The 27,705-nt window shown below is 47.4% G+C and overlaps 1 protein-coding gene across 1 annotated transcript in view; it reads right to left on the reverse strand.

The window, feature by feature from the left end:
- Positions 1 to 2,333: 2,333 nt before the first annotated feature.
- Positions 2,334 to 27,705, reverse strand: part of LOC147960960 (uncharacterized) — a 65,983-nt gene continuing 40,611 nt past the window's right edge. Inside the window, exons 3-4 of the mRNA XM_087533602.1 lie at positions 5,390 to 5,868; positions 2,334 to 2,658 (exon numbers count right to left, since the gene is read on the reverse strand). Of these exons, the coding sequence (XP_087389728.1) occupies positions 2,473 to 2,658; positions 5,390 to 5,868 (665 nt within the window). The 3' untranslated portion in view covers positions 2,334 to 2,472. The remainder of the gene's footprint in view (positions 2,659 to 5,389; positions 5,869 to 27,705) is intronic.

The following is a 27,705-nucleotide window of genomic DNA, read 5'->3' on the forward strand; positions in this document are numbered from 1 at the left end:
TTTCTCGGCCTCTGACTAATCTATTACAAAAAGATATTCCTTTTGTCTTTGATGATGATTGCGTAGAAGCATTTGAAATACTTAAGAAAGAATTGATTTCTGCACCTATTTGTTCAGCCACCTGATTGGAATTTACCCTTTGAAATTATGTGTGATGCTAGTGATTATGCTGTAGGTGTTGTTCTAGGGCAAAGAGTTGATAAGAAATTAAATGTTATTCAATATGCTAGTAAAACTCTAGACAATGCCCAGAGAAATTATGCTACTGCTGAAAAAGAATTTTTAGCAGTTGTTTTTGTTTGTGATAAGTTCAGACCTTATATTGTTGATTCTAAAGTAACTATTCACACTGATCATGCTGCTATTAAATACCTTATGGAAAAGAAAGATGCTAAACCTAGACTTATTAGATGGGTTCTCCTGCTACAAGAATTTGATTTGCATATTATTGATAGAAAGGGAGCTGAGAACCCCGTTGCAGACAACTTGTCTAGGTTAGAGAATATTCTTGATGACCCACTACATATTGATGATAGCTTTCCTGATGAACAATTAAATGTCATAAATGCTTCTCGTACTGCTCAATGGTATGCTGATTATGCTAATTATATTGTTGCTAAATTTATACCACCTAATTTCACATACCAGCAAAAGAAAAAGTTCTTCTATGATTTGAGACATTCACTAGTAGAAAACAGGGCTTTGGTCACAGGGCAATATTCACATTAGTCCCGGTTCAGTCACGAACCGATACTAATGTGAGCATTGGTCCCGGTTCGTGCAGCTAAGGCATTAGTCCCGGTTCACCTGAGCCCTTTAGTCCCGGTTTGAGACACGAACCGAGACTAAAGGGTGCGATGCCCTTTAGTCCTGGTTTGTGTGTCAAACCGGGACTAAAGGTCCCATTTTCAAACTCTACCCCCCCTGTGGATCGCCTTTTTTGTTTTGAAAAAAGCAAAAGAAAATGATAAAAACTTCAAAAGATAAAATCCTTCGAGAGGTAGTTATATTACTACATCTACTAGTTAGGAAAATTTAAAAACATAAATTTGGACATGTTTTGCAAAAAATGTAGGGAAAATGTAAAACGGCTATAACTTTTGCATACGATGTCGGAAAAAAACGTATAATATATAAAAATGTTCAGAACAAAAATCCGCTTCCGATTTTGACTGCCTACGGCTTGTTTACAAATTTTTAGAATTCTCAAATTCTAAAAGGAAAAAAAGTTATGCTCAAATTTCAGTTTTTTTGTATTTTCGTTAAATCTGGTCAAACTATGGTCAAACTACTTATTCAAGAAGTATTAGTGTTATTAAATAATTATTCAAGAATATTAGTGTTACTAAATAATTATTTCATTTTTTGAATTTTTGTCAAATCTGGTCAAACTGTGGTCTAGCAATGGTCAAACTATGGTCAAACTACTTATTCAAGAAATATTAGTGTTACTAAATAATTATTTCGGTTTTTTTGAATTTTGGTTAAATCTGGTCAAACTGTGGTCAAACTATGGTCAAACTATTTATTCAAGAAATATTAGTGTTACTAAATAATTATTGTTTTGTACAATAATAGTTTCAAACTCAAACAGTGAAATGTGTGACTTCATGCTCAAGCTAAACTCCCGAGGGTTAATAGGATTGACATCTTACTATTGTTAGGAAAACAACAAGCGCAGACTTGGAAACGAAGGAGAATAGAACCCGAAAGTTAAGCATGCTCAGGCTGGTGTAGTGAGAGGGATGGGCGACCGGTCGAGAAGTTAGATGATTTAGAATGATGAGGGGTGATTAGAGATTAGAGGTTAAATTGAGCAGTGATGAGGGGTGATTAGAGATTAGAGGTTAAATTGAGCAGTGATGAGGGGTGGGTGATTAGAGATTAAATTATAAAATAATTCAGAAATTTGAAAATCGTGAAAAAAAATTCAAATTTTTTTTTACCTTTAGTCCCAGTTGATGTTACCAACCAAGACTAAAGGTGGAGCTGGTGGAGCTCTAGCTAGCGGCCAGGTGGAGGGCCTTTAGTCCCGGCTCATGTAAAACCGAGACTAAAGGGGGGAGGGCTTTAGTAACGACCCTTTAGTCCCGGTTCAAAAATCGGGACTAAAGGCCCTTATGAACCGAGACTAATGACCCTTTTTCTAGTAGTGATTACTTTTGGGATGACCCACATCTTTATAAAGAAGGAGTAGATGGTATTATTAGACGTTGTGTACCTGAGCATGAACAGGTACAAATTCTACACAAGTGTCACTGTGACGCCCCCAATTCAATCGTTCACTAATCATACACGCAAATGTGTACAATCAAGATTAGGGACTCACGGGAAGATATCACAACACAACTCTACGAATAAAATAAGTAATACAAGCATCATATTACAAGCCAGGGGCCTCGAGGGCTCGAATACAAGAGCTCGATCATAGACGAGTCAGCGGAAGCAACAATATCTGAGTACAGACATAAGTTAAACAAGTTGCCATAAGATGGCTAGCACAAAGTGGGATACAAATCGAAAGAGGTGCAGGCCTCCTGCCTGGGATCCTCCTAAACCACTCCTGGTCGTCGTCAGCGGCCTGCACGTAGTAGTAGGCGCCTCCCGAGTAGTAGCAGTCTTCATCGACGGTGGCGTCTGGCTCCTGGACTCCAACGTCTGGTCGCAACAATCGGATATAGAAAGGGGAAAAGGGAGGAGCAAAGCAACCGTGAGTACTCATCCAAAGTACTCGCAAGCAAGGAGCTACACTACATATGTATGCATCGGTATCAAATGGGAAAGGGGTAACATATGTGGACTGAACTGCAGAATGCCAGAATAAGAGGGGGATAGCTAGTCCTATCGAAGACTACGCTTCTGGCAACCTCCATCTTGCAGTATGTAGAAGAGAATAGATGGTAAGTTCACCAAGTATCATCGCATAGCATAATCCTACCCGGTGATCCTCCCCTCGTCGCCCTATGAGAGAGCGATCACCGGTTGTATCTGGCACTTGGAAGGGTGTGTTTTATTAAGTACCCGGTTCTAGTTGTCATAAGGTAAAGGTACAACTCCGGGTCGTCCTTTTATCGAGGGACACGGCTATTCGAATAGATTAACTTCCCTGCATGGGTGCACCACATTTCCTAACACGCTCGACCCCCTTTGTCCGGACACACTTTTCTAGTTCATGCCCGGTCTCGGAAGATCAACACGTCGCAGCCCTACCTAGGCACAACAGAGAGGTCAGCATGCCGGTTTAAATCCTATGGCTCAGGGGTCTGGGCCCATCGCCCATTGCACACCTGCACGTTGCGTACGCGGCCGGCGAGCAGACCTAGCCTCCCTTATATAAGAGAAGGCGTTCCAGTCCAACCCGGTGCGTGCCGCTCAATCGCTGACGTCAAGAAGGCTTCGGCTGATACCATGACGTCGAGTGCCCATAACTATCCCCGCGTAGTTGGTTAGTGCATATAGGCCAGTGGCCAGACTCAGATCAAATACCCAGATCTCGTTAAGCGTGTTATTTTGAAGTAACCGCGAACGCTGACCAGGGCCAGGCCCACCTCTCTCCTAGGTGGTCTCAACCTACCCTGTCGCTTCGCCACAAAGGTTCACTCAGAGGGCCGTCCGGACAAACGTCCTTTCAGATCCAATCCGTGAATCACTCGCGGGTACTCTACGAGCCGACCCAACTTTAGTCACCACAAGTATCATATAATTTGCATATAAGTATATGCCCGTGATCACCTCCCGAGTGATAACGGCCCGATAGTATAGCATGGCAGACGGACAAGAATGTAGGGCCACTGATGATAAACTAGCATCCTATACTAAGCATTTAGGATTGCAGGTAAGGTATCAATAACTGTAGCAACAATGCCAGGCTATGCATTAGGCTAGGATTAACAGAAAGCAGTAACCTGCTACACTACTCTAATTCAACCAGTAGAGAGAAGAGTAGGCGATATCTGGTGATCAAGGGGGGGGCTTGCCTGGTTGCTCTGGCAAGTAGGGGTCGTCAACAACGTAGTCGATCGAGGCACCAGCAGCGGCGTCAGTCTCGTAGTCTACCCGAGAGAAGAGGGGGAAGAAACAGTGAATACAATGCAAATAGATGCATACCGATGCATGACATGACAAATAGCGGTGTTAGGGGTGCCCTAACGCGGTATGAGGTGATACCGGTGAAAGGGAGAAACATCCGAGAAAATATCCCTAGTGTTTCATGTTTTCGGACAGATGAATCGGAGAGGGGGAAGTTGCGTGTTCGCTATGCTAGGGATGCGTGGCGGACGGAAGGGCTGCTTATCCGGATTCGTCTCGTCGTTCTGAGAAACTTTCATGTACAAAGTTTTTTCATCCGAGTTATGTATTATTTTATATTAATTTTCTGAAGTTTTAACAATATTCTAGAATTATTATATTTAGCTTAAACTGAATTGACCAAGTCAATTTGACTAGTCAAAAGGATAAGTGTGGCCCACATGTCATAGACTCTAAACCTAACTTATTTAAAAAGAGGGCCTACGTGTCATCTACTACTAGAGTAACTTAGCACTAATAAAACTAGCTAAGGAGCAAAAATAATCCTAAAACTAATCCATCTATTTAAATTAGACCTAAACTAATTTTGGGGCAGCCCCACACACATGGCACATCGGCCACACACACTCACACGCTGCACAAATATCACACACACACACACACACTCCTACACAGCACACACACACTTTGCTTTGGGGCAGCCCTACACACATGGGCACACCGGCCACACACACGCTGTACACACATCTACAGAATACACACACAAAGCATGTAGCTAGGAGTTACTTCTGTTCCCTTTTAACAAAACAAAGCATTTTGCGATTTTGATAGGATTTAATCCAGGCATCAAAGGGATTTGGTCTAATGGGATAAAATGGAGTTCGTCATGCAAACTTTCTACTCATATTATTTTTGCCCAAGTTAGTAGTTGGTTACCCACCGTTTAGGGACTGGCTAGAGTGTTAGTCATTGTAAAACTAGAAAAGCTAGCTAGTAACTACAAAGTACAGTAAGCAGCGGCAGTAGTAGGATGCAGCAGCAACGCTAGTAGCAACGCATAGCAACAACAAGTAGAGAAGTAAGTAGCAGCAGCAGCGTAGGAGCAGGCTGCGGCGGCTCGCAGGGGCGGCTGGGAGCACGGCAACGCGGGGGCGGACGCGTGCGTCGAGGCGCAGCCGGGCGCAAGGCAAGGCGCGACGAGGAGGTGCTATGGGCGCACTGCGAGGAGCAGAGGCGCGGGGATGAGCGGGCGAGCTTGCTCTCGGACGCAATGCGTCGGCCATGGCGGCCAGGCTCGCGAGGACGACGATACGGTGACGGATCGAGCAAGGAAAAGAGGGGGATGGGGAGAGGAGCTCACCAGGGGGCGGATGGTATTCTCGGGGAGGCCGGGTACAGGCCGGAGAGGCTCGGGGAGGACCGGAGGATCTGAACGACGCGGCGGGATGGCGGCGACCGAAACAGGGGAAGATGCCCGATCCGGCGATGACGACCTCCGCGGCTCGAGCTTGCGGGCGAGGACGGTGTGGACGAGCGAGGCGGGGCTCCTGGTAGGTTTTCCCGCGGCGGAGAGCTCGTTGGTCGTGGTGACGACGACGCAGCGGTGGTGACGCGGCGATCTCGCGCGGGGCGAAGAGAGCGGGCGAGGGAGAGGGAGATGGGGGATTTGGGGGCTAGGGTTCCAAAGGGGACGGAGGCTGCTGGGGGCGCCCTTAACCAACAGGGGTAGCCGCGGGATAGCCGGCACCTGACCGGGGCGCCATGGATGTCCGCCATGGTTCCCTGCTCCTGTAGCGAGATTGGGGATGACCCCAGTTGGACTGGGCCTGCTCTTGCACACTTGAGGTCCAGCCCAACAGTAGTTAGGTTTTGTTTTCTATTTTCCTATTTTATTCTCTACTTTTATTTAATTTAGCAACTAAGTGATTTTTGTTAAATGTGAAAAATGGGCATCTAAATTCTATGCAATATTTTGAGGAGGCTCACAAAGTTTGAGGTCAATTTGAATTGTATGAATAATCATTTATTTTGAAAAGACCATTTTATTTGCTGCTAGACCACTTATTAATTTCCTAAGAATTTATTTGTGACCCAGATGAAGTTGGTTTCAACATGTCAATGATCAGAGGAATTTACAGAATAACGCGAACATTTTTGTTTTGACATTTGAAAAATATTTATTGTTTGACTTTACTTTAAATTTGAATTTTGGTTCGAAATATTTCTGAATTGTTTTTCTTAGGGCATAGTAGTGATGACTTGGCATCATTAGTAGAGGGTTACTGTAGCTAAATTATCCGGGCATCACAATTCTCCTCCACTACAAGAAATCTCGTCCCGAGATTTAAGAGGTGTTGTAAGGGGGAAAGATCTGGTTATGAAATTCTAACGAGTCTTCTCGGTCATGGTTGCTCTTCTCTAAGAGGTCGATCCATTACATTGATGTCTTTATTTCTCTGCTCCAGGTCATCATGATGAAGCCGACATCCTTTCTTCAGGATCTCCATCGTACTTACGACAGAATAAGGGGTGGGTATTTTAGGAGAACGGACCTCTGCAAGGTTGACCATCTGGTTGATAACATCGGGGAAGGTGTCGGAAAGTAACTCTCGAATTGAAACTTCATAAAATATTGAGAGCAAAGTAAGGAGGTATCATGGGAAGTTTCGAGCGGGGAGGCAATTGTTCAATGCCTGAAACAAAGTGCGATAGGGGTCCAGAGCAACGAGATTAAGTATTGTGTTTGTTACCAGAATAAATCACTAGGAAGGTGGCCCGTGAACTACATACGAGGCCACACATGAGGAACAACTTGGGAAACCGGGGGATGTGCAGGAGAGTCCGGTTTTGATCTTGTGGAACTGTGGGTTATGGGACCACCATGTGGGTTAAAAGTAGGAAGGCGATGACGTCTTACACGGTCATGATAGCAAGACATGTCAGAGGGTAGCCTGTCGATTATGTCGGCAACAACGTCGGTACCATGGGCGAGGGTCGAAGAGAACCATTTTCATGCTCGTTGAACGAGGCGGACCAGTAGGCAAAGTTCGCGTCCATCGGTGGTTACCAAAATGTCATCAACAAAAGTAATAGGGTCTTTCTGACATAATTGTAGAACGAGGTGTTTACAAAAGCAGGAGAATAGTACTGCTTAGATCTTATAAACCACAAGCAACGTTAAACCAACCAATGGAAAAGAAAATATGATTATCAGATTAAACAGAACAACGGGAAGGAAAATGTGTTTAAACACATATTTCAAGGGTATATCCTTCCCAAGGACAAGCAGAGCATGATATCCATGACAGGATATAATGTAGATAACTCTTTAGGTAAGGGGGAAAGAAATTTCATGACATTACACATGCAACGGTGTTTGGATAATTGATGAATAAAATTTAGAATTGTGCTTCAAATGTTCTTATTGAAAAATCGGAGTACCACAGACAAGCTTCGAGATAGCATTGACATGGTCACTGGGTAAAGATCAGACTTTGGATACACATTGGATCCATCAGGAACAATTTATAGAATAAGCCTTACAATTTCCTCATGGAAGAATGGATAACCTTGCGGAAAAGGAATCTATAACAATAGGGCCTCTGGTTAGGTGTGGTAGGCACGACATCACCTTAACGGGTCCCGTAAAGATGTCGTAACTCCTGGAAATATGTTCCAACCATCATATCTGACCGAAATTCAGATCTGATTGGGGTCAAGATACCTCAGACTCAGGATGCGTGAGAAGAAGAGGTGCAACACAATTGACGAGACGACATTATAGAATTCTCGGGAAACAAACTATGGAAGCGAGTTCTGAAAAAAGAGTTCATCATTTAACCAAGGAGAGGACGAGGAGGTAGCTGATGAACTCAGCGACAATTCATTGAGATTTTCAAAAGATGGATTTCCACACTTATGTGAACAAGGAGATAACATTTGTCAGATCAAATGATATAATGAGGTATGCTCGAGGAAAACATACACAGTTAAATGTTGGTTGTAAGGTGCACCCAAAAATATGGGCTTACGTAGCATGATCAATGTTAGAATGGTGATTCGATACCCAATGGTCTAATAATGAAATATCGACCATTAACTTGAAAGCAATAGGGTTGCTAGAAGTTTTGAAGTCGCACAACATGGTTCAATTGTCGGTTTTCCGGTTAGAAACATCACGGGGACCAAGGAGCGAACGGATATGGCAAGGAGTATCACTTGTATCAAGAATTCTTAAGAGGTGGTGAAATTCTCACGACATTCTTGACATAAAAGATGGTAATGCTCCCAGGTAAAGAACAAATGCTGGATAGCAAGGGTCTCAAGGTATATCACGAAACACGAACAAGTTTGTGTTGAACGGAAGGCAATAAATTGTTCGATGATAATACAAATCATCGAGGGCAAGGATGGTACTTCTAATCATGAATTCAATTGATATCCTGGAAAGGATCAAAATGTTGATGATGATCACGACACACTTGTCGAGGGGGTTTCATGAGGATATAATCGATCATCAATGACATCAAGCAAAAGGAAGGGTGAAGCGAAAGTTATCAGAACCATGGGTATGAAACAAACTTGAAATCAAGTTTGCTATTCAAGGAGAAATAATATGACAAGGAAGATCGACGTAAGATTAGCTCACTGTCGAAATTTGTGCTCCGTGAAGAAGGACCAGGTAGCACAGTTAAAAATTAGCCCAATAATGGTATAGCCGATCAGGCTAGGAATGACTTGAAGGATTATTAAACTCATAAGCAATGAAAATTAATTAGGGTTATCAAGCCAGAATGCTGAATCGGTTCACATATCGGTGTTCTCGGTTGACGACAGCCCAGAACCCAGAAAAATTGGAATCAGTGAGAAATAACAGTTAATGAAGAACCCATAAGAAGTTATGCAGTCCCATGATATTATCAAGATATCATAGTGTAATACTCGACAGTAGATCAAAGTAAAGGTTGGACAGGTTCAATGATCTGCACAAGACAAGTACTCCAACTTGTCCGAGAAATGGTATTAAGGAGAAAATATGGTCGGAACCTTGATTGCAAATGACCAAACATAGATACAGGACGAACTTATAACAAGGGGATTATTATCATTTACAAGAAGCTTCGATGATAAGTTTCACATTGGGTCCATTGGCATGAACGCAAAGGCTCAAGGTCGACTCCCACTTCTTCCATGCATAACCTTTAATTTTACTTCTCGCTTTTGATGAAGTTGTAGTGTAGAAATTTTATCTAGCAAAATACCAGAAGAGTATGACTCGTGAAAACCTTCGAGTTCACACATAATAAGGCATAGGTTCAACCCGTCAGGGTATCGTGGAAACATATACCACAAGCTTCAACAGTAAATACCACCAACTCGAAAACAGAGCATGGTTGAGAAAGCATAGGATACAATTTACCAAAGGCTTTATATATCCGTGGAAAGGCTCACAAGGTTACTTGAATATGATGGACACCGTCGGATAATAATCCAACAAGAGGCCTAGTGGTCTACAAAGGAGTTGATTTGAGTATCGGTACTCTATCAAAGGAAGAAGGAATGCATGTGCATCGGATTATAGAAACAACTAACTAATCAAAGCTCAAATGCAAAGGAATTATGAATTCCAAGACAAGGGACCAGAAGCAATGCTCTGATTAGGGATGGATAAATTGAATAGCCTTAGGGGTACAATCAATGGCGATTTGAGTGGTCGAGATCCAGCTCATGTCTGGAATGACGTCTGAATCGGAAGGATAAATTCCAGGGAACAACGGATGATTGTGTGCATTCACACACATGTTGAATCAAAAGGATCAGAATGACAATCACAAAGGTTTTTAAATTAAATTGCGAGACCAATGGAATTAACCGGAATGCAAGTATGCAAGAATTCCAGGAATAACATGCGGTTGAGGATTTTCGAAAGATCAAATATTATTTCAAAGTCTTTTGCAAAACACAAGAACAACTGGGAATGAGTGGATACTTGATAAGTGCAAGGAATTATCCGTAGGGGTATTTCTACGACAAGGAGCTACAAGGCAGTGGTACAAGGGATTCCTAAAAGTCAGAGAGCAATTCGATGCATCTTGTAACAACAAGAGAAACTCAGAGTAATTGTATGAACAAAAAGTGTATGTCGTTACCCATATGGATATATCGGTAGTAGGGAATTGAAAAGCAGAGGGCACAAGGGTCTCGGGAATGATCGAAGAGCATTTTCAAAATCTTCTGGTGCAGTAGACGATCGTTTGTGAGAAGGGGCTCTTCGGGAGGAGTAGTTACGAGAACCTAGAGTCAGATTTAGTAAAATCATTTAACCCGAATAGAAGAGAGATCATAGTCCCAGAGTATAGATCGAGGAGTAAAATATCCTAATACCACCCAAATGGTGATGTGGGCCCGTAAGGCACACAACCATGTTAGTAAAAGTTTTGCAATGTCTAGACTCGACTTCGGCCAAGGAGTGTGGAAGGGGGATTCCTACAGGCAGTCGGCTCTGATACCAACTTGTGACGCCCCTGATTCAATCGTACACTAATCATACACGCAAATGTGTACGATCAAGATTAGGGACTCACGGGAAGATGTCACAACACAACTCTATGAATAAAATAAGTCATACAAGCATCATATTACAAGCCAGGGGCCTCAAGGGCTCGAATACAAGAGCTCGATCATAGACGAGTCAGCGGAAGCAATAATATCTGAGTACAGACATAAGTTAAACAAGTTGCCATAAGATGGCTAGCACAAACTAGGATACAGATCGAAAGAGGCGCACGCCTCCTGCCTGGGATCCTCCTAAACTACTCCTGATCGTCGTCAGCGGCCTGCACGTAGTAGTAGGCGCCTCCCGAGTAGTAGCAGTCGTCATCGACAGTGGCATCTAGCTCCTGGACTCCAATGTCTGGTCGCAACAATCATATATAGAAAGGGGAAAAGGGGGTGCAAAGCAACCGTGAGTACTCATCCAAAGTACTCGCAAGCAAGGAGCTACACTACATATGTATGCATTGGTATCAAATGGAAAAGGGGTAGCATATGTGGACTAAACTGCGGAATGCCAGAATAACAGAGGGATAGCTAGTCCTATCGAAGACTACGCTTCTGGCAACCTCCATCTTGCAGCATGTAGAAGAGAATAGATGGTAAGTTCACCAAGTATCATCACATAGCATAATCCTATCCGGTGATCCTCCCCTCGTCGCTCTGTGAGAGAGCGATCACCGGTTGTATCTGGCACTTGGAAGGGTGTGTTTTATTAAGTATTCGGTTCTAGTTGTCATAAGGTCAAGGTACAACTCCGGGTCGTCCTTTTACTGAGGGACACGGCTATTCAAATAGAATAACTTCCCTGCAGAGGTGCACCACATTTCCCAACACGCTCGATCCCCTTTGTCCGGACACACTTTTCTGGGTCATGCCCGGTCTCGGAAGATCAATACGTCGCAGCCCTACCTAGGCACAACAGAGAGGTCAGCACGCCGGTTTAAATCCTGTGGCGCAAGGGTCTGGGACCATCACCCATTGCGCACCTGCACGTTGCGTACGCGGCCGACGAGCAGACCTAGCCTCCCATATACAAGAGCAGGCGTTCCAGTCCAACCCGGCGCGCGCTGCTTAGTCGCTGACGTCAAGAAGGCTTCGGCTGATACCACGACGTCGAGTGCCCATAACTGTCCCCGCGTAGTTGGTTAGTGTGTATAGGCAAGTGGCCAGACTCAGATCAAATACCCAGATCTCGTTAAGCGTGTTATTTTGAAGTAACCGCGAGCGCCGACCAGGGCCAGGCCCACCTCTCTCCTAGGTGGTCTCAACCTACCCTGTTGCTCTGCCACAAAGGTTCACTCAGAGGGCCGTGTAGACAAACGTCCTTTTGGACCCAATCCGTGAATCACTCGTGGGTACTCTACGAGCCGACCCGACTTTAGTCACCACAGGTATCATATAATTCGTATATAAGTATATTCCCGTGATCACCTCCCGAGTGATAACGGCCCGATAGTATAGCATGGCAGACGGATAAGAATGTAGGGCCACTGATGATAAACTAGCATCCTATACTAAGCATTTAGGATTGCAGGTAAGGTATCAATAACTGTAGCAACAATGCCAGGCTATGCATCAGGCTAGGATTAACAGAAACTAGTAACATGCTACACTACTCTAATGCAAGTAGTAGAGAGAAGAGTAGGCGATATCTGGTGATCAAGGGAGGGCTTGCCTGGTTGCTCTGGCAAGTAGGGGTCGTCAACAACGTAGTCGATCGAGGCACCAGCAGCGGCGTCAGTCTCGTAGTCTACCCGACAGAAGAGGGGGAAGAAACACTGAATACAATGCAAATAGATGCATACCGATGCATGACATGACAAGTAGCGGTGCTAGGGGTGCCCTAACGCGGTATGAGGTGATACCAGTGAAGGGGAGAAACATCCGGGAAAATATCCCCGGTGTTTTGCGTTTTCGGACAGATGAATCGGAGGGGGGAAGTTGCGTGTTCGCTATGCTAGGGATGCGTGGCGGACGGAAGGGATGCTTATCCGGATTCGTCTCGTCGTTCTAAGAAACTTTCATGTACAAAGTTTTTTCATCCGAGTTACATATTGTTTTATATTAATTTTCTAAAGTTTTAACAATATTCTAGAATTATTATATTTAGCTTAAACTGAATTGACCACCGATTCGTCTCGTCAAAAGGATAGGTGTGGCCCACATGTCATAGACTCTAAACCTAACTTATTTAAAAAGAGGGCCTACATGTCATCTACTACTAGAGTAACTTAGCACTAATAAAACTAGCTAAGGAGCAAAAATAATCCTAAAACTAATCCATCTATTTAAATTAGACCTAAACTAATTTTGGGGCAGCTCCACACACATGGCACATCAGCCACACACACTCACACACACGCTGCTTTGGGGCAGCTCAACACACATGGGCACACCAGCCACACACACGCTGTACACACATCTACAGAGTACACACACAAATCATGTAGCTAGGAGTTACTTCTGTTCCCTTTTAACAAAACAAAGCATTTTGCGATTTTGATAGGATTTAATCCAGGCATCAAAGGGATTTGGTCTAGTGGGATAAAATGGAGTTCGTCATGCAAACTTTCTACTCATATTATTTTTGCCAAGTTAGTAGTTGGTTAGCCACCGTTTAGGGACTGTCTAGAGTGTTAGTCATTGTAAAACTAGAAAAGCTAGCTAGTAACTACAAAGTACAATAAGCAGCGGCAGTAGTAGGATGCAGCAGCAGCGCTTGTAGCAACGCTTAGCAACAACAAGTAGAGAAGTAAGTAGCAGCAGCAGTGCAAGAGCAGGCTGCGGCGGCTCGCAAGGGCGGCTGGGAGCACGGCAACGCGGGGGCGGACGCGTGCGTCGAGGCGCAGCCGGGCGCAAGGCAAGGCGCGATGAGGAGCTGCTATAGGCGCAATGCGAGGAGCAGTTGCGGGGATGGGCGGGCGAGCTTGCTCTCCGACGCAAAGCGTCGGCCATGTCGGCCAGGCTCACGAGGACGACGATACGGTGACGGATCGAGCAAGGAAAAGAGGGGGATGGGGAGAGGAGCTCACCAGGGGGCGGATGGTATTCTCGGGGAGGCCGGGGACAGGCCAGAGAGGCTCGGGGAGGACCAGAGGAGCTGAACGACGCGGCGGGATGGCGGCGTCCAAAACAGGGGAAGATGCCTGATCCGGCGCTGACGACCTCCGCGGCTCGAGCTTGCAGGCGAGGACGGTGTGGACGAGCGACGCGGGGCTCCTGGTAGGTTCTCCCGCGGTGGAGAGCTCGTTGGTCGTGGTGACGACGACGCAGTGGTGGTGACGCGGCGATCTCGCGCGGGGCGAAGAGAGCGGGCGAGGGAGAGGGAGATGGGGGATTTGGGGGCTAGGGTTCCAAAGGGGACGGAGGCTGCTGGGGGCGCCCTTAACCAACAAGGGGAGCCGCGGGATAGCCGGCACCTGGCCGGGGCGCCATGGATGCCCGCCACGGCTCCCTGCTCCTATAGCGAGATTGTTGATAATTTATAGAATAACGCGAACATTTTTGTTTTGACATTTGAAAAATATTTATTGTTTGACTTTACTTTAAATTTGAATTTTGGTTTGAAATATTTCTGAATTGTTTTTCTTAGGGCATAGTAGTTTTGACTTGGCATCATTAGTGGAGGGTTACTGTAGCTAAATTATCCGGGCGTTACAGTCACTCCGAGGCTTATGGAGGACACCATGCTGGAGATAGAACTGCATATAAGGTATTGCAATCCAATTTTTATTGGCCTACTCTCTTCAAGGATGCCCGTAAGTTTGTCTTGTCTTGTGATGAATGTCAAAGAATTGGTAATATTAGTAGACGTCAAGAAATGCCTATGAATTATTCACTTGTTATTGAACCATTTGATGTTTGGGGCTTTGATTATATGGGACCTTTTCCCTCCTCTAACGGGTATACACATATTTTAGTCGTTGTTGATTACGTTACTAAGTGGGTAGAAGCTATTCCCACTAGTAGTGCTGATCATAACACCTCTATTAAGATGCTTAAATAAGTTATTTTCCTGAGGTTTGGAGTCCCTAGATATTTAATGACTGATGGTGGTTCACATTTTATTCATGGTGCCTTTCGTAAAATGCTTGCTAAGTATGACGTTAATCATAGAATTGCATCTTCTTATCACCCACAGTCTAGTGGTCAAGTAGAATTGAGTAACAGAGAGATCAAATTAATTTTCCAAAAGACTGTTAATAGATCTAGAAAGAATTGGTCCAAGAAACTTGATGATGCATTATGGGCCTATAGAACTGCATATAAAAATCCTATGGGTATGTCTCCGTATAAAATGGTTTATGGTAAAGCATGTCATTTACCTCTTGAGCTAGAACATTAGGCATATTGGGCCATTAAAGAGCTCAATTATGATTTCAAACTTGCCAGTGAGAAGAGGTTATTTGACATTAGCTCACTTGATGAGTGGAGAACCCAAGCCTATGAGAATGCCAAACTGTTTAAAGAAAAAGTTAAAAGATGGCATGATAAAAGGATACAAAAGTGTGAGTTCAATGTAGGTGATCATGTATTGTTATACAACTCTCATTTAAGATTCTTTGCAGGAAAACTTCTCTCTAAATGGGAAGGTCCTTACGTTATCGAGGAGGTCTATCGTTCCAGTGCCATAAAAATCAACAACTTCGAAGGCACAAATCCGAAGATGGTGAACGGTCAAAGAATTACACATTATATCTCAGGTAATCTTATAAATGTTGAAACCAATGTTATTGAAACCGTAACCCCAGAGGAATACATCAGGGAAACTTTCCAGAACGTTTCAGACTTCGAAAAGGAATAGGTATGTGGTACGGTAAGTAAACCGACTCCAAAACAGTTCTAATGGCAATATTTCTCCGTTTTGGAATATTTAGAAAAATAAGAAGCAGTCCAGGAAGGACACGAGGCCACCATGAGGGTGGAGGGCACGCCCTACCCCCCTGGGCGCGCCCCCTGCCTCGTGGGCACCTCGTGTGCTCTCCGGACTCCGTTTTCGTACACGACACGTATTTTTGTCGGTAAAAATTCATTATATAATCTCCCGAAGGTTTTGACTCCTGTATCACGCAAATATCTCTTGTCTTTGTTTCGAGCTGTCCTGCTGCAGATTAGAGCAACATGTCATCCCAGGATTCGAAAGGAGAAAGCTTTGTGCCTGATCACCTTGCAGGTCCTAAGGTCTATGGTGATGTGGAACATTGTGGTTGGACTACGGAAGAAGAAGAGGTCTATGAACCCAAGGGAAAGGAGGAGACGAGCTCATATGAAGATGAAGTCCCATTACCTCAACCTGGGGACATGCATGTGGAGTTCAAAAAGTCAAGCCTCCCTGATAGAGAAAAGAAACTTAAGATTGAGTTTATCCCTTTTTGCCTCTTGCAGGAAAACAAGCAGGAATTATGCAAAAAGATATTAAGATTGGAGCAGGAGATTGCTGACCTGAGGGATCAAAATTCTGTCCTCAAGCGCAAATTAAGGAAGAAGCCTACGCCATCAACAAAACCATCATATTCTTCACCAACAAACAAGGAGACATAATCACATGGGTATGGGCACTCTGCTTGGCAACTGCAAGCTTGGGGGAGTGCCCCGGTATCATATCACCATCACTTTTATCTTTACGGTTTTTCTTAGTTTGATCCTTTTTGTTAATATCTTGATCTAGTAGAATAAAGTTTTAGTATGATCTAGTTGTGAGTTTTGCTTTATGATCCTTCTATGTAATCGAGTCCGTGAGCTATATATAATAAGATTAGTGTTAAGTCAAGGGCTTTATTATTTTGCTATTCAGGGAGTCCTGGATTAGGGGGTGTCCGGATAGCTGGACTATACCTTCGGCCAGACTCCTGGACTATGAAGATACAAGATTGAAGACTTCGTCCCGTGTCCGGAAGGGACTTTCCTTGGTGTGGAAGGCAAGCTTGGCGATACAGATATGTAGATGTCATACCATTGTAACCGACTCTATGTAACCCTAGCCCTCTCTGGTGTCTATATAAACCAGAGGGTTTTAGTCCGTAGGACGAAAAACAATCACACCATAGGCTAGCTTCTAGGGTTTAGCCTTCTTGATCTCGTGGTAGATCTACTCTTGTACTACCGATATCATCAATATTAATCAAGTAGGAGTAGGGTTTTACCTCCATCGAGAGGGCCCGAACCTGGGTAAGAACATCGTGTCCCTTGTCTCCTGTTACCATCCGCCTAAACGCACAGTTTGGGACCCCCTACCCGAGATCCGCCGGTTTTGACACCGACATTGGTGCTTTCATTGAGAGTTCCTCTGTGTCGTCACTTTTAGGCCCGATGGCTCCCTCGATCATCAACGACGATGCGATCCAGGGTGAGAATTTTTTCCCCGGACAGATCTTCGTATTTGGTGGCTTTGCACTGCGGGCCAATTCGCTTGGCCATGTGGAGCAGATCGAAAGCTACGCCCCTGGCCATCAGGTCAGATTTGGAAGTTTGAACTACACGGCCGACCTCGGCGGAGACTTGATCTTTGAAGGATTCAAGCCACAGCCGAGCGCGCCGCACTGTCACGATGGGCATGATCTAGCTCTGCCGCCGAACAGTGCCCTGGAGGCCGCACCCACATCAGCTCCGACCCTTAATTCGGAGCCAACAATGCCAATCGAGGATGGGTGGTTGGACACTGCCTCGGGGGCTGCAATCTCTACGGCGATCGAGCCGAACACCAGCCCTATTCTCTGCGAAGCCCGTGACTCCAAGGAGCCGGACTCCTCTCCAGACTCCAAACCCTCCGCGCCCCTACCGATCAAACCCGATTGGGCGCCGATCATGGAGTTCACCGCCGCGGACATCTTTTAGCACTCGCCCTTCGGCGATATTTTGAATTCACTAAAGTCTCTCTCTTTATCAGGAGAGCCCTGGCCAGACAATGGTCAGCAAGGTTGGGATTCGGATGATGAAGAAATTCAAAGCCAACCCACCACCCACTTCGTAGCCACTGTCGATGATTTAACCGACATGCTCGACTTCGACTCCGAAGACATCGACGGTATGGACGCCGATGCAGGAGACGATCAAGAACCAGCGGCTATAGGGCACTGGAAAGACACCTTGTCGTATGATATATACATGGTGGACACCCCAAAAGAAGGCAATGGCGATGGAACAGCGGAGGATGACCCCTCCAAGAAGCAGCCTAAGCGCCAGCGTCAGCGGCGCCGCTCTAAATCCCGCCAAAGCAAAAACGGTGATTCCGGCACGGGAGATACTAACACCCCGGACAGTGCCGAAGACATCCACCTCCAGCAAGATTCAGCACAGGAGGATGGAGAAGCCAGCCCTCATGAGGGAGCGGCAGACAGAGAGGTCGAGGACGATAATTATATGCCTCCCTCCGAAGACGAGGCAAGCCTCGACGACGATGAATTTGTCGTGCCAGAGGATCCCGTCGAACAAGAGCGTTTCAAACACAGGCTTATGGCCATGGCGAGTAGCCTCAAGAAAAAACAGCAACAGCTTAGAGCTGATCAAGATTTGCTAGCCGACAGATGGACTGAAGTCCTTGCGGCCGAAGAGTATGAACTCGAACGCCCCTCCAAGAGCTACCCAAAGTGCAGGTTGCTACACCGATTAGAGGAGGAAGCACCTAAACCTACATTCACCAGCGCATGATGCGGCCGACCGGCCACCCCGTGGCCGCGACAGAGAGGCCTCTCGGCCCTCCACTCAAGCCGCACCCCGGCGCCGCTCAAAAAATACCAAGGCACGGGAAAATGCACCAGACCTGCGAGATATAATGGAGGACAAGGCAAGGCAAACAAGATCGATCTACGGATCGCGTGGGCGCCCCACGGCATGAGACGGTAATCGTCACTCCGGATACAGTCAATCAGGCCGGGCCGAACACAGTAGACAAAGCTCGTTTGAGCTGCGTCGTGATATAGCCCGATACAGTGGCGCCGCACACCCACTATGCTTCACAGATGAAGTAATGGATCATCAAATCCCCGAGGGTTTCAAACCCGTGAACATCGAATCATAAGATGGCACAACAAATCCTGCGGTATGGATCGAGGACTATCTCCATATCCACATGGCCCGCGGTGATGACCTACACGCCGTCAAATACCTCCCACTCAAGCTTAAAGGACCAGCTCGGCATTGGCTTAACAGCTTGCCAGCAGAATCAATTGGTTGTTGGGAGGACCTGGAAATCGCATTCCTCGACAATTTCTAGGGCACTTATGTGCGACTACCAGACACCGATGACCTTAGCCACATAATTTAGCAACCAGAGGAATCGGCCACACAATTCTGGAAACGGTTCCTAACCAAGAAAAATCAAATCGTCGACTGTCCGGACGCAGAGGACCTAGCAGCCTTCAAGCATAACATCCGCGATGAGTGGCTTGCACGGCACCTAGGACAGGAAAAGCGGAAATCTATGGCAGCCCTCACGACACTTATGACCCGCTTTTGCGCGGGAGAAGACAGCTGGCTAGCTCGCAGCAATAACATGACCAAGAGCCCTGGTAATTCGGATACCAAGGACAGCAGTGGCAGGTCGCGTCGCAACAAGAAAAAGCGCCGCATTAACGGCGACAATGCTGAGGATACGGCAGTTCATGCCGGATTCAGAGGCTCTAAACCCGGTCAGCAGAAAAAGCCATTCAAAAGAAATACTCCAGGCCCGTCCAGTTTGGACCGAATACTCGACCGCTCATGCCAGATACATGGCACCCCCAAAAAACCAGCGAATCACACCAACAGGGATTGTTGGGTCTTCAAGCAGGCAGGCAAGTTAAATGCCGAAAGCAGAGACAAGGGGTTGCATAGCGATGACGAGGAGGAGCCCCGGCCGCCGAACAACAGTGGACAGAAAGGTTTTCCCCCACAAGTGCGGATGGTGAACATGATATACGCAACCCACGTCCGCAAGAGGGAGCGGAAGCGTGCGCTAAGGGACGTATACACGATGGAGCCAGTCGCCCCAAAGTTCAACCCATGGTCTTCCTGCCCGATCACTTTTGATCGAAGGGACCACCCCACTAGCATCCGTCATGGCGGATTTGCCGCATTGGTTCTAGACCCAATTATTGACGGATTTCACCTCACTAGAGTCCTTATGGACGGCGGCAGCAACCTGTACCTGCTTTACCAGGATACAATGCGGAAAATGGGCATCGATCCCTTGAGGATTAAACCCACTAAAACGACCTTTAAAGGCGTCATACCAGGTGTAGAGGCCAACTGTACAGGCTCAGTTACACTTGAAGTGGTCTTCATATCTCCGGATAATTTCCGAAGCGAGGAGTTAATCTTCGACATAGTCCCGTTCCGCAGTGGCTATCACGCACTGCTCGGGCGAACCGCATTTGCCAAGTTCAATGCGGTGCCGCACTACGCATACCTCAAGCTCAAGATGCCAGGCCCTCGAGGAGTCATCACGGTCAATGGAAACACCGAACGCTCTCTTCGAACGGAGGAGCATACGGCGGCTATCGCAGCGGAAGTACAAAGTAGCCTCTCAAGGCAATTCTCCAGTCCGTCCATTAAACGTCTGGACACCGTCAAGCGCGCCCGGAGTAACCTAAAACAAGACCGCCTGGCATGTTCTGAGCAAGCGTAGCAATGCGTCCCCAACCCCAGCCCTCGCGAACTTGCGAAACCAGTGTTGCGCGTACATAACTATGCTCTGGAAATACCATGGGCAAAGGGGGAGGGGCACCACCACGGCACGCCCGAAACACGGCTTAAACCGCACTAGGGGCTGCCGACTTCTGCATTTTCTCTTACTTTTAGGACTCCACTCTTCGGAAGGCCTGTCCGGCAGTACAATTTCCGCACAAACAATACAACAACCAGGGGAGCAGAAAGCTACGCCGCACTATGGAACTCTAAGGTGGTCTCTATAACGAGCAGTATACCTGTTTCACATACCATTCCGCAGCCCGCCCCTAGAAAGGACATGTTAAATAGTCCCATCTTTTGCTTATTGCACTATTTGTATCGTTCTACTTTGATCGCAGCTTTTTCAAATAAACAATGCATAGCTTCCGTCTATTATTGCATTACTCTTTCTTTTTTACGAATATATGTTCATTAATGACATGTTGCACCCGTACACTTTGGTACGGCCAATAATGCAAGGGCTTAAGTACCCCACAATACGGTGTGAGAAGTCCGAACACTTTCACAAGTGCGGCACCCCGAACTTATAGCATTATATGCATCGGCTCCGAATAATGTCCTGGGTCAATAGTTGGGTTTGCCCGGCTCCTATGTTTTGGTACCTTACGTTCCGTTATATCGGCTAAGGTAGCACTAGGAGAACTACTTCGATTGTGCCCCAGTTGAGCTGGGCTGAGCACCTTAGTAAAGAAAGCTAAAACTGACCGTCATGATGAGGCGAGAGCTGGTCGCTGTTCGAGAGGTTTTCGAGTCCCTAAATACTTATGCCGCTTAGAGTGAGGAGTCGGCTTTGTCCGGCCTAGGTGTGGATAGCGCCCCAAACTCGGTCTTCCGAACACTAGGGGCTTCGTCGAAATTTAAAATTATAGAATTCTATGGCTAAGTGAGAGTGTTCAAGCATTATAGTCCGATTGCCTTGTTCTTTGTTGAGCGCCTCCCTCGAAGGACCCAAGAATGGGAAAAAGAGCGCTCATGTTTATCCCGAACACCCCAGCACTCGTGGCATGGGGGCAGAAGCCGACGACTCGCCATCTCTCAAATTTGATAAACGGCCGCACAGAAGGTAATATTTTAAATTCAAAAGCATTGCTTAGCGCATATGAACAAGTTTTCAGTGTACAGGATCACAAATGCGAGTTTACTCAAAAATTACATCTTTGGAGCATTCATCTGCTATAAGGCGGGCACCCTTCAGGACGCCCTCATAATACGCTTCCGGGACGCGATGCTCCTTGCCCGGCGGCGGCCCGTCCTTCACCAGCATCTCCGCATCCATCTTGCCCCAGTGCACTTTAGCACGGGCAAGCGCCCTACGGGCACCTTCGATGCAGACGGAGTGCTTGATTACTTCAAGCCATGGACAGGCATCCACCAGCCACCTCACCAGCCCAAAGTAGCTCCCAGGCAGAGCCTCTCCAGGCCAAAGCCGAATGATGAGGCCCTTTATGGCCTATTCGGCCACCTTGTGGAGCTCGACCAGTTGCTTTAGCTGGTCACTCAAAGGCACCAGGTGTCCAGCCTCAGCATACTGAGACCAGAACACCTTCTCCGTCGAGCTCCCCTCCTCGGATCGGTAGTAGGCGGCGGCATCGGACGCACTGCGGGGCAAATCTGCGAATGCTCCTGGAGAACTCCGGACTCGGATAAGTAACAAGTAATTCACTTTCACGTGCTTGCTTTGCATAATGAATGCCTTACCCGCCGCTATCTTCTTCATCGCTTCAATTTCTTGGAGGGCTTTCTAGGCTTCGACCTTGGCAGACTTCGCGCTTTCGAGGGCCGCCGCAAGCTCAGATGCTTGCGTCTTTGAGTCAAGCTCCAAACTCTCATGTTTTTTCACGAGATCCTGGAGCTCTTTCTGCACCTCCTCCACCCGCGCCTCCTGCTTCCCTCTCTCTGTGCGCTCCGTGGCCGCTCTGTTTTCGGCCTCGGACAACGCTTTCTTAAGGGTTGCCACCTCGGTCGTGGCCCCTATAATAGCACGTTGATCCTGTCATTTTTTGCAACCACATCTTCTCTATATACTTGCGCAAGGTATTACTTACCTTCCTTCTCCTCGAGTTGCCTCTTGGCATGGCCAAGCTCGTTCTCAGACCACGCGAGGTTTTGCTTCAGCATATCCACATCTGCAGTCAGTGCGGTGGAGGCCAGCAGCGAAGCCTACATACGCATATTGACTTGATTATGTTAGACTCCTGCGAATGTTATTAGATCCTCTATTCGGATTTTCTTTCCGAACGCCGAACAGAGCATCAGGGGCTACTTTCTATGCGGTAATATTTTTACATATTCTTTACTTACCTCAAAGCCTGTTAGAAGGCTGGCACAGGCTTCAGTCAGTCCGCTCATGGCGGACTGAACCTTCTGGATCACTGCACTCATAATAGTGCGGTGCTCCTCGTCGATGTAGGCGCCGTTAAGCACCTCCAGCAAATTGTCCGGTGCCTCCGGTTGGACGGAGGTCACCGGCTCAGTAGGCTTGCTCCTCTTGGAAGGAGGCTACCTACCGGAGTCCGGAACCATCGAAGGTTCCGGCGCAGTGTCCGGCTCAAGGCCGGACTCGGAGCCCCAGGGGGTTTCATCCCCTTTGCGCCTGGAGTCCGGGAGGTCGCCTTGCGGCGCCTCCAGGACCACCTCCTCCTGGCTTGGAACCTGTTGGGATAGCACCTCGCATCGTCCGTAGGGTGGGGGGAGGTAGCGGGCGGAAGTGAATTCACGTCCGATGAATCCAGGGAGCCGCTCGACGACTCGTCGAGCCCGGCCTTGGGCAGACTGCATAGTCATATTTGGCGTAAGGAGGAGCTGTGCAAGAAAGGAACACTATGAATTGCTCTGGTGTCCGAATACTTACGATCTCGCCAGGGGCTTGGCCCTGTGCAGCCACTCCTCTTCGCCGTCATCGATGTTGGTGGAGTAGTTCGGAGGAAGGGTCTTCCCCTTCTTGGACCCTTCGGCCTCCCCAGTTGGGGCGGCCTTCCTTTTCTTCCCTCCCCCCGCTGGAGGGGGAGAGGTCTCTTCTTCCTCCTCCTCGTCTTCATGGGAGGAATGCGTCTTGGAGTCGTCGGATGATGAATCCGAAACCTCCAGGCGCCGGGCACTCTTTCGAGTCCCCGTGGCCTTCTTCTTGGCCTTCTTCTCCGGCACCACATAGGGTGCCGGAACCTGCAGCTTCGCCAAGCGAGCGTCCGCTGGGCCTTCGGGTAATGGAGCCGGACAGTTGATCTGTCCGGACGTCTCCTGCCAATCCTGTAAAAGGTAAGGGAGCTTAGATCCCTCATGGAGTCAAACTATGAAAAACTAATACCCTGTAAAAGGTAAAAACAGCTTACCGCACTAGCGGGACGCTGCGTGCTGAATCCGCGATCCTCGGTAGCGGATGCGGGGGCCTCGGCGCCCTTGAAAAGCACCTTCCAGGCATCTTCGTATGTCGTGTCGAAGAGCCTGCTCAGAGTTCGGTGCTGCGCCGGGTCGAACTCCCACAGGTTGAAAGCCCGTAGTTGACACGGGAGGATCCGGCGGATGAGCATAACCTGGACTACGTTGACAAGTTTGAGCTTCTTGTCCACCAGGGTTTGGACGCATGTTTGGAGTCCGGTCAGCTCTCCTTTTTACCCCACGACAGGCCCATCTCTTTCCAGGAGGTGAGCCACGTAGGGGGTCTGGATTGGAACTCGGAGGCTGCGACCCATTCAGGGTCGCGCGGCTCGGTGATGTAAAACTACCCCGATCGCCACCCCTTTAGGGACTCCACGAAGGAGCCCTCGAGCCATAGGACGTTGGGTATCTTGCCCACCATGGCGCCTCCGCATTCCGCCTGGTTGCCGTGCACCACCTTTGGCTTGACATTGAAAGTCTTGAGCCATAGGCCGAAATGGGGACGGATGCAGAGGAAAGCCTCGCACACGACGATAAACGCCGAGATGTTGAGGACAAAGTTCGGGGCCAGATCGTGGAAATACAGGCCATAGTAGAACATGAGCCCCCGGACAAATGGGTGGAGAGGGAAACCCAGTCCGCGGAGGAAATGGGGGAGGAACACCACCCTCTCATGGGGCCTAGGGGTGGGGATGAGCTGCCCCTCTTCGGGAAGCCGGTGCGCAATGTCGTTAGACAAGTATCCGGCCTTCCTCAGTTTTTTGATGTGTCCCTCCGTGATGGAGGAGACCATCCACTTGCCTCCCACTCCAGACATGGCTGGAGAAGGTTGAGGTGGGGTGTGCGGACTTGGGCGCTGGAGCTCGAGAGCGTGGAAATGGATAGGCAAAGGAGGAAGAAGGCGTGGATGAAAAGGTGGATCCTTATCCCCTTATATGGGCGGACGCGACTATGCATCCCCACCATCCTGGTAAAACTCGCTTATCTTCCCAGCGCCGTAATCAATGGCGCGGTTGGGTTACCCACGCCGTATTGATGAGAATCCCGGAATAAGGGCACACGACCTCTGCTTTGACAAGACGTGCCAAGGAAACCGCCTCGCTAAACTCGCTGAGGTGGGACAGTAAAACGATTCGAATAAAGACTTGGCCGTGGTGTGATGTCATGCTACGGAACACGTCAGCATATTAGATTTGTGTAAATATTATTCTCTCTATGGCAATATGTGGAAACTTATTTTGCAGAGCCGGACACTACCTTTGTGTTCAAAATCTTCTATGAATTACTTGTAGGAGGAACCCGCCTTGCAATGCCGAAGACAATCTGCACGCCGGACTCGTCGTCGTTGATGCCTGGTTTAGGGGCTATTGAGAGAGTCCTGGATTAGGGGGTGTCCGGATAGCCGGACTATACCTTCGGCCGGACTCCTGGACTATGAAGATACAAGATTGAAGACTTCGTCCCGTGTCCAGAAGGGACTTTCCTTGGCATGGAAGGCAAGCTTGGCGATACGGATATGTAGATCTCCTACCATTGTAACCGACTCTGTGTAACCCTAGCCCGCTCCGGTGTCTATATAAACCGAAGGGTTTTAGTCCGTAGGACGAAAAACAATCACACCATAGGCTAGCTTCTAGGGTTTAGCCTTCTTGATCTCGTGGTAGATCTACTCTTGTACTACCCATATCATCAATATTAATCAAGCAGGAGTAGGGTTTTACCTCCATCGAGAGGGCCCAAACCTGGGTAAAAACATCGTGTCCCTTGTCTCCTGTTACCATCCGCCTAGACGCACAGTTCGGGACCCCCTACCCGAGATCCGCCAGTTTTGACACCGACAACTATGATCTTGAGGGAATAAAATAAAAGAGAAGAAATAAAAAGAAATAAATAGATCATATGGATCTTATGGAGAGTAATGAGCTCACATATAAAGAGTATGATGAATAAAAGATGTTGAGAGTTGACAAACATAGTTTTGGTTATCATTGCAATTAATAGGAAGTAATAAAGACAGAGAGGTTCACATATAAATATACTATCTTGGACATCTTTTATGATTGTGAGCACTCATTAAAGTATGATATGATAAAGAGTTGACGTTGGACAAGGAAGACAACGTAATGGGTTATGTTTTCTTTCATTTGATATAAATTATATTGTCATGGATCATCCAACATGTTGAGCTTGCCTTTCCCTATTTTCAGTGTCAAACCGGCGGATCTCGGGTAGGGGGTCCCAAACTGTGCGTCTAGGCGGACGGTAACAGGAGACAAGGGACACGATGTTTTTACCCAGGTTCGGGCCCTCTCGATGGAGGTAAAACCCTACTCCTGCTTGATTAATATTGATGATATGGGTAGTACAAGAGTAGATCTACCACGAGATCAGAGAGGCTAAACCCTAGAAGCTAGCCTATGGTATGATTGTTGTTATTGTATGGACTAAACCCTCCGGTTTATATAGACACCGGAGGGGGCTAGGGTTACACAGAGTCAGTTACAAGGAAGGAGATCTACATATCCGTATTGTCAAGCTTGCCTTCCACGCCAAGGAGAGTCCCATCCGGACATGGGACGAAGTCTTCAATCTTGTATCTTCATAGTCCAACAGTCTGGCCAAAGGTTATAGTCTGGCTGTCCGGACACCCCCTAATCCAAGACTCTCTCAGTAGCCCCTGAACCAAGCTTCAATGACGATGAGTCCGGTGCACAGGTTGTCTTCGGCATTGCAAGGCGGGTTCCTCCTCCGAATACTTCATATAAGATGTTTGAACATGAGGATCGTGTCCGGCTCTGCAAAACAAGTCCCACATACCATCATAGAGAGAGTAATATTTTCACAAATCTAATCTGCTGACGTATTCTGCAGCATGACATCACACCACAGCCAAGCCTGAATCATTTTTTACTGTCCCACCTCAGTGCGTTTTGCGAGGTGGTTTCCTCGGCACGTCTTGTCGAAGCAGAGATCGTGTCCCCTTATTATGGGATTCTCATCAATACGGACGTGGGTAACCCAATCGTGCCCGTTGGTATATCTCCTCGATCGAAGGCAAGTCCCAAACGACCACGAGAAGGATGCTTGATATTCACCCTCTTTATAAAGGGGACAAGGCTTTTTCCTCTCGATCTTAATCGAATCCACCTCCCGCCTGGAGTTCCAACACCCAAAACTCAGGTTTAGGCACTTCGGACCTTCAACTATGTCCGGATCCAACCTTCAAGTTCGGTGGATGCCTTCCTCCGTCATGGAGGAGGACATCAAGAAGTTGAGAGAGGCCAGATATTTGACCGCTGAAATTTCGCATCGGCTGCCTGCCCGAGGGCAAGTCGTCCCTACTCCCGAACCCAACGAGAGCGTCGTGTTCGTCTCCCACTTCCTCTGAGGACTAGGCCTCGCTCGGGATCCCTTTGTTAGGGGTCTTTTGTTCTATTATGGGCTAGATTTTCACGATCTGGCCCCGGATTCCCTTCTTCACATCTCGACATTTATCGTCGTATGTGAGGCCTTCCTCCGCATTACCCCTCACTTCGGCCTGTGGCTCAATACCTTGATGTGAAGCCGAAGATGATCGAGGGGCAGCACATAGCATGCAGAGGCGCCTTAATAAGCAAAATTGCTGACGCTCCATGGCCTGAGGGTTGCTTCCTAGAGGTGTCCAGACTGTGGCAGCGGGAGTGGTTCTACATCACAGCTCCCTGAAGTGCCAAGTGGGTAGCTGCCCCCATCTTTCGCTCAGGCCCCCCACCACAACTGATGTCATGGATCAGCAAGGGGCTGAGCTGGGGTCCAGCCAAGGACGTGCCAATACTGCAAAGCCGTATCCGAGATCTCTTTGAGAGAGATTTCAGCCTGGTTATGGTAGTGCAAGTTATGCTAGTTCTTTAAGTCCAACCTTGCAAATGCCGGCCCCTTCGCATGTGGGAATTCAACCCGGAAGGACCGCGAGCTATTCAACATTTCCTTGGCATGACGCACGAAGAGATGTACAAGTTGTTCTTCAGACCACAAATAATGTGTCCGGACATCACTGAGGATGCAGGTCTGAGCTGCAATCGCTCAGATACCCAAGTAAGT

Source organism: Triticum urartu, chromosome 7A, assembly GCF_056163025.1.
Source record: "Triticum urartu cultivar PI428250 chromosome 7A, HENAU_Tu73, whole genome shotgun sequence".
NCBI classification, from domain to species: domain Eukaryota; kingdom Viridiplantae; phylum Streptophyta; class Magnoliopsida; order Poales; family Poaceae; genus Triticum; species Triticum urartu.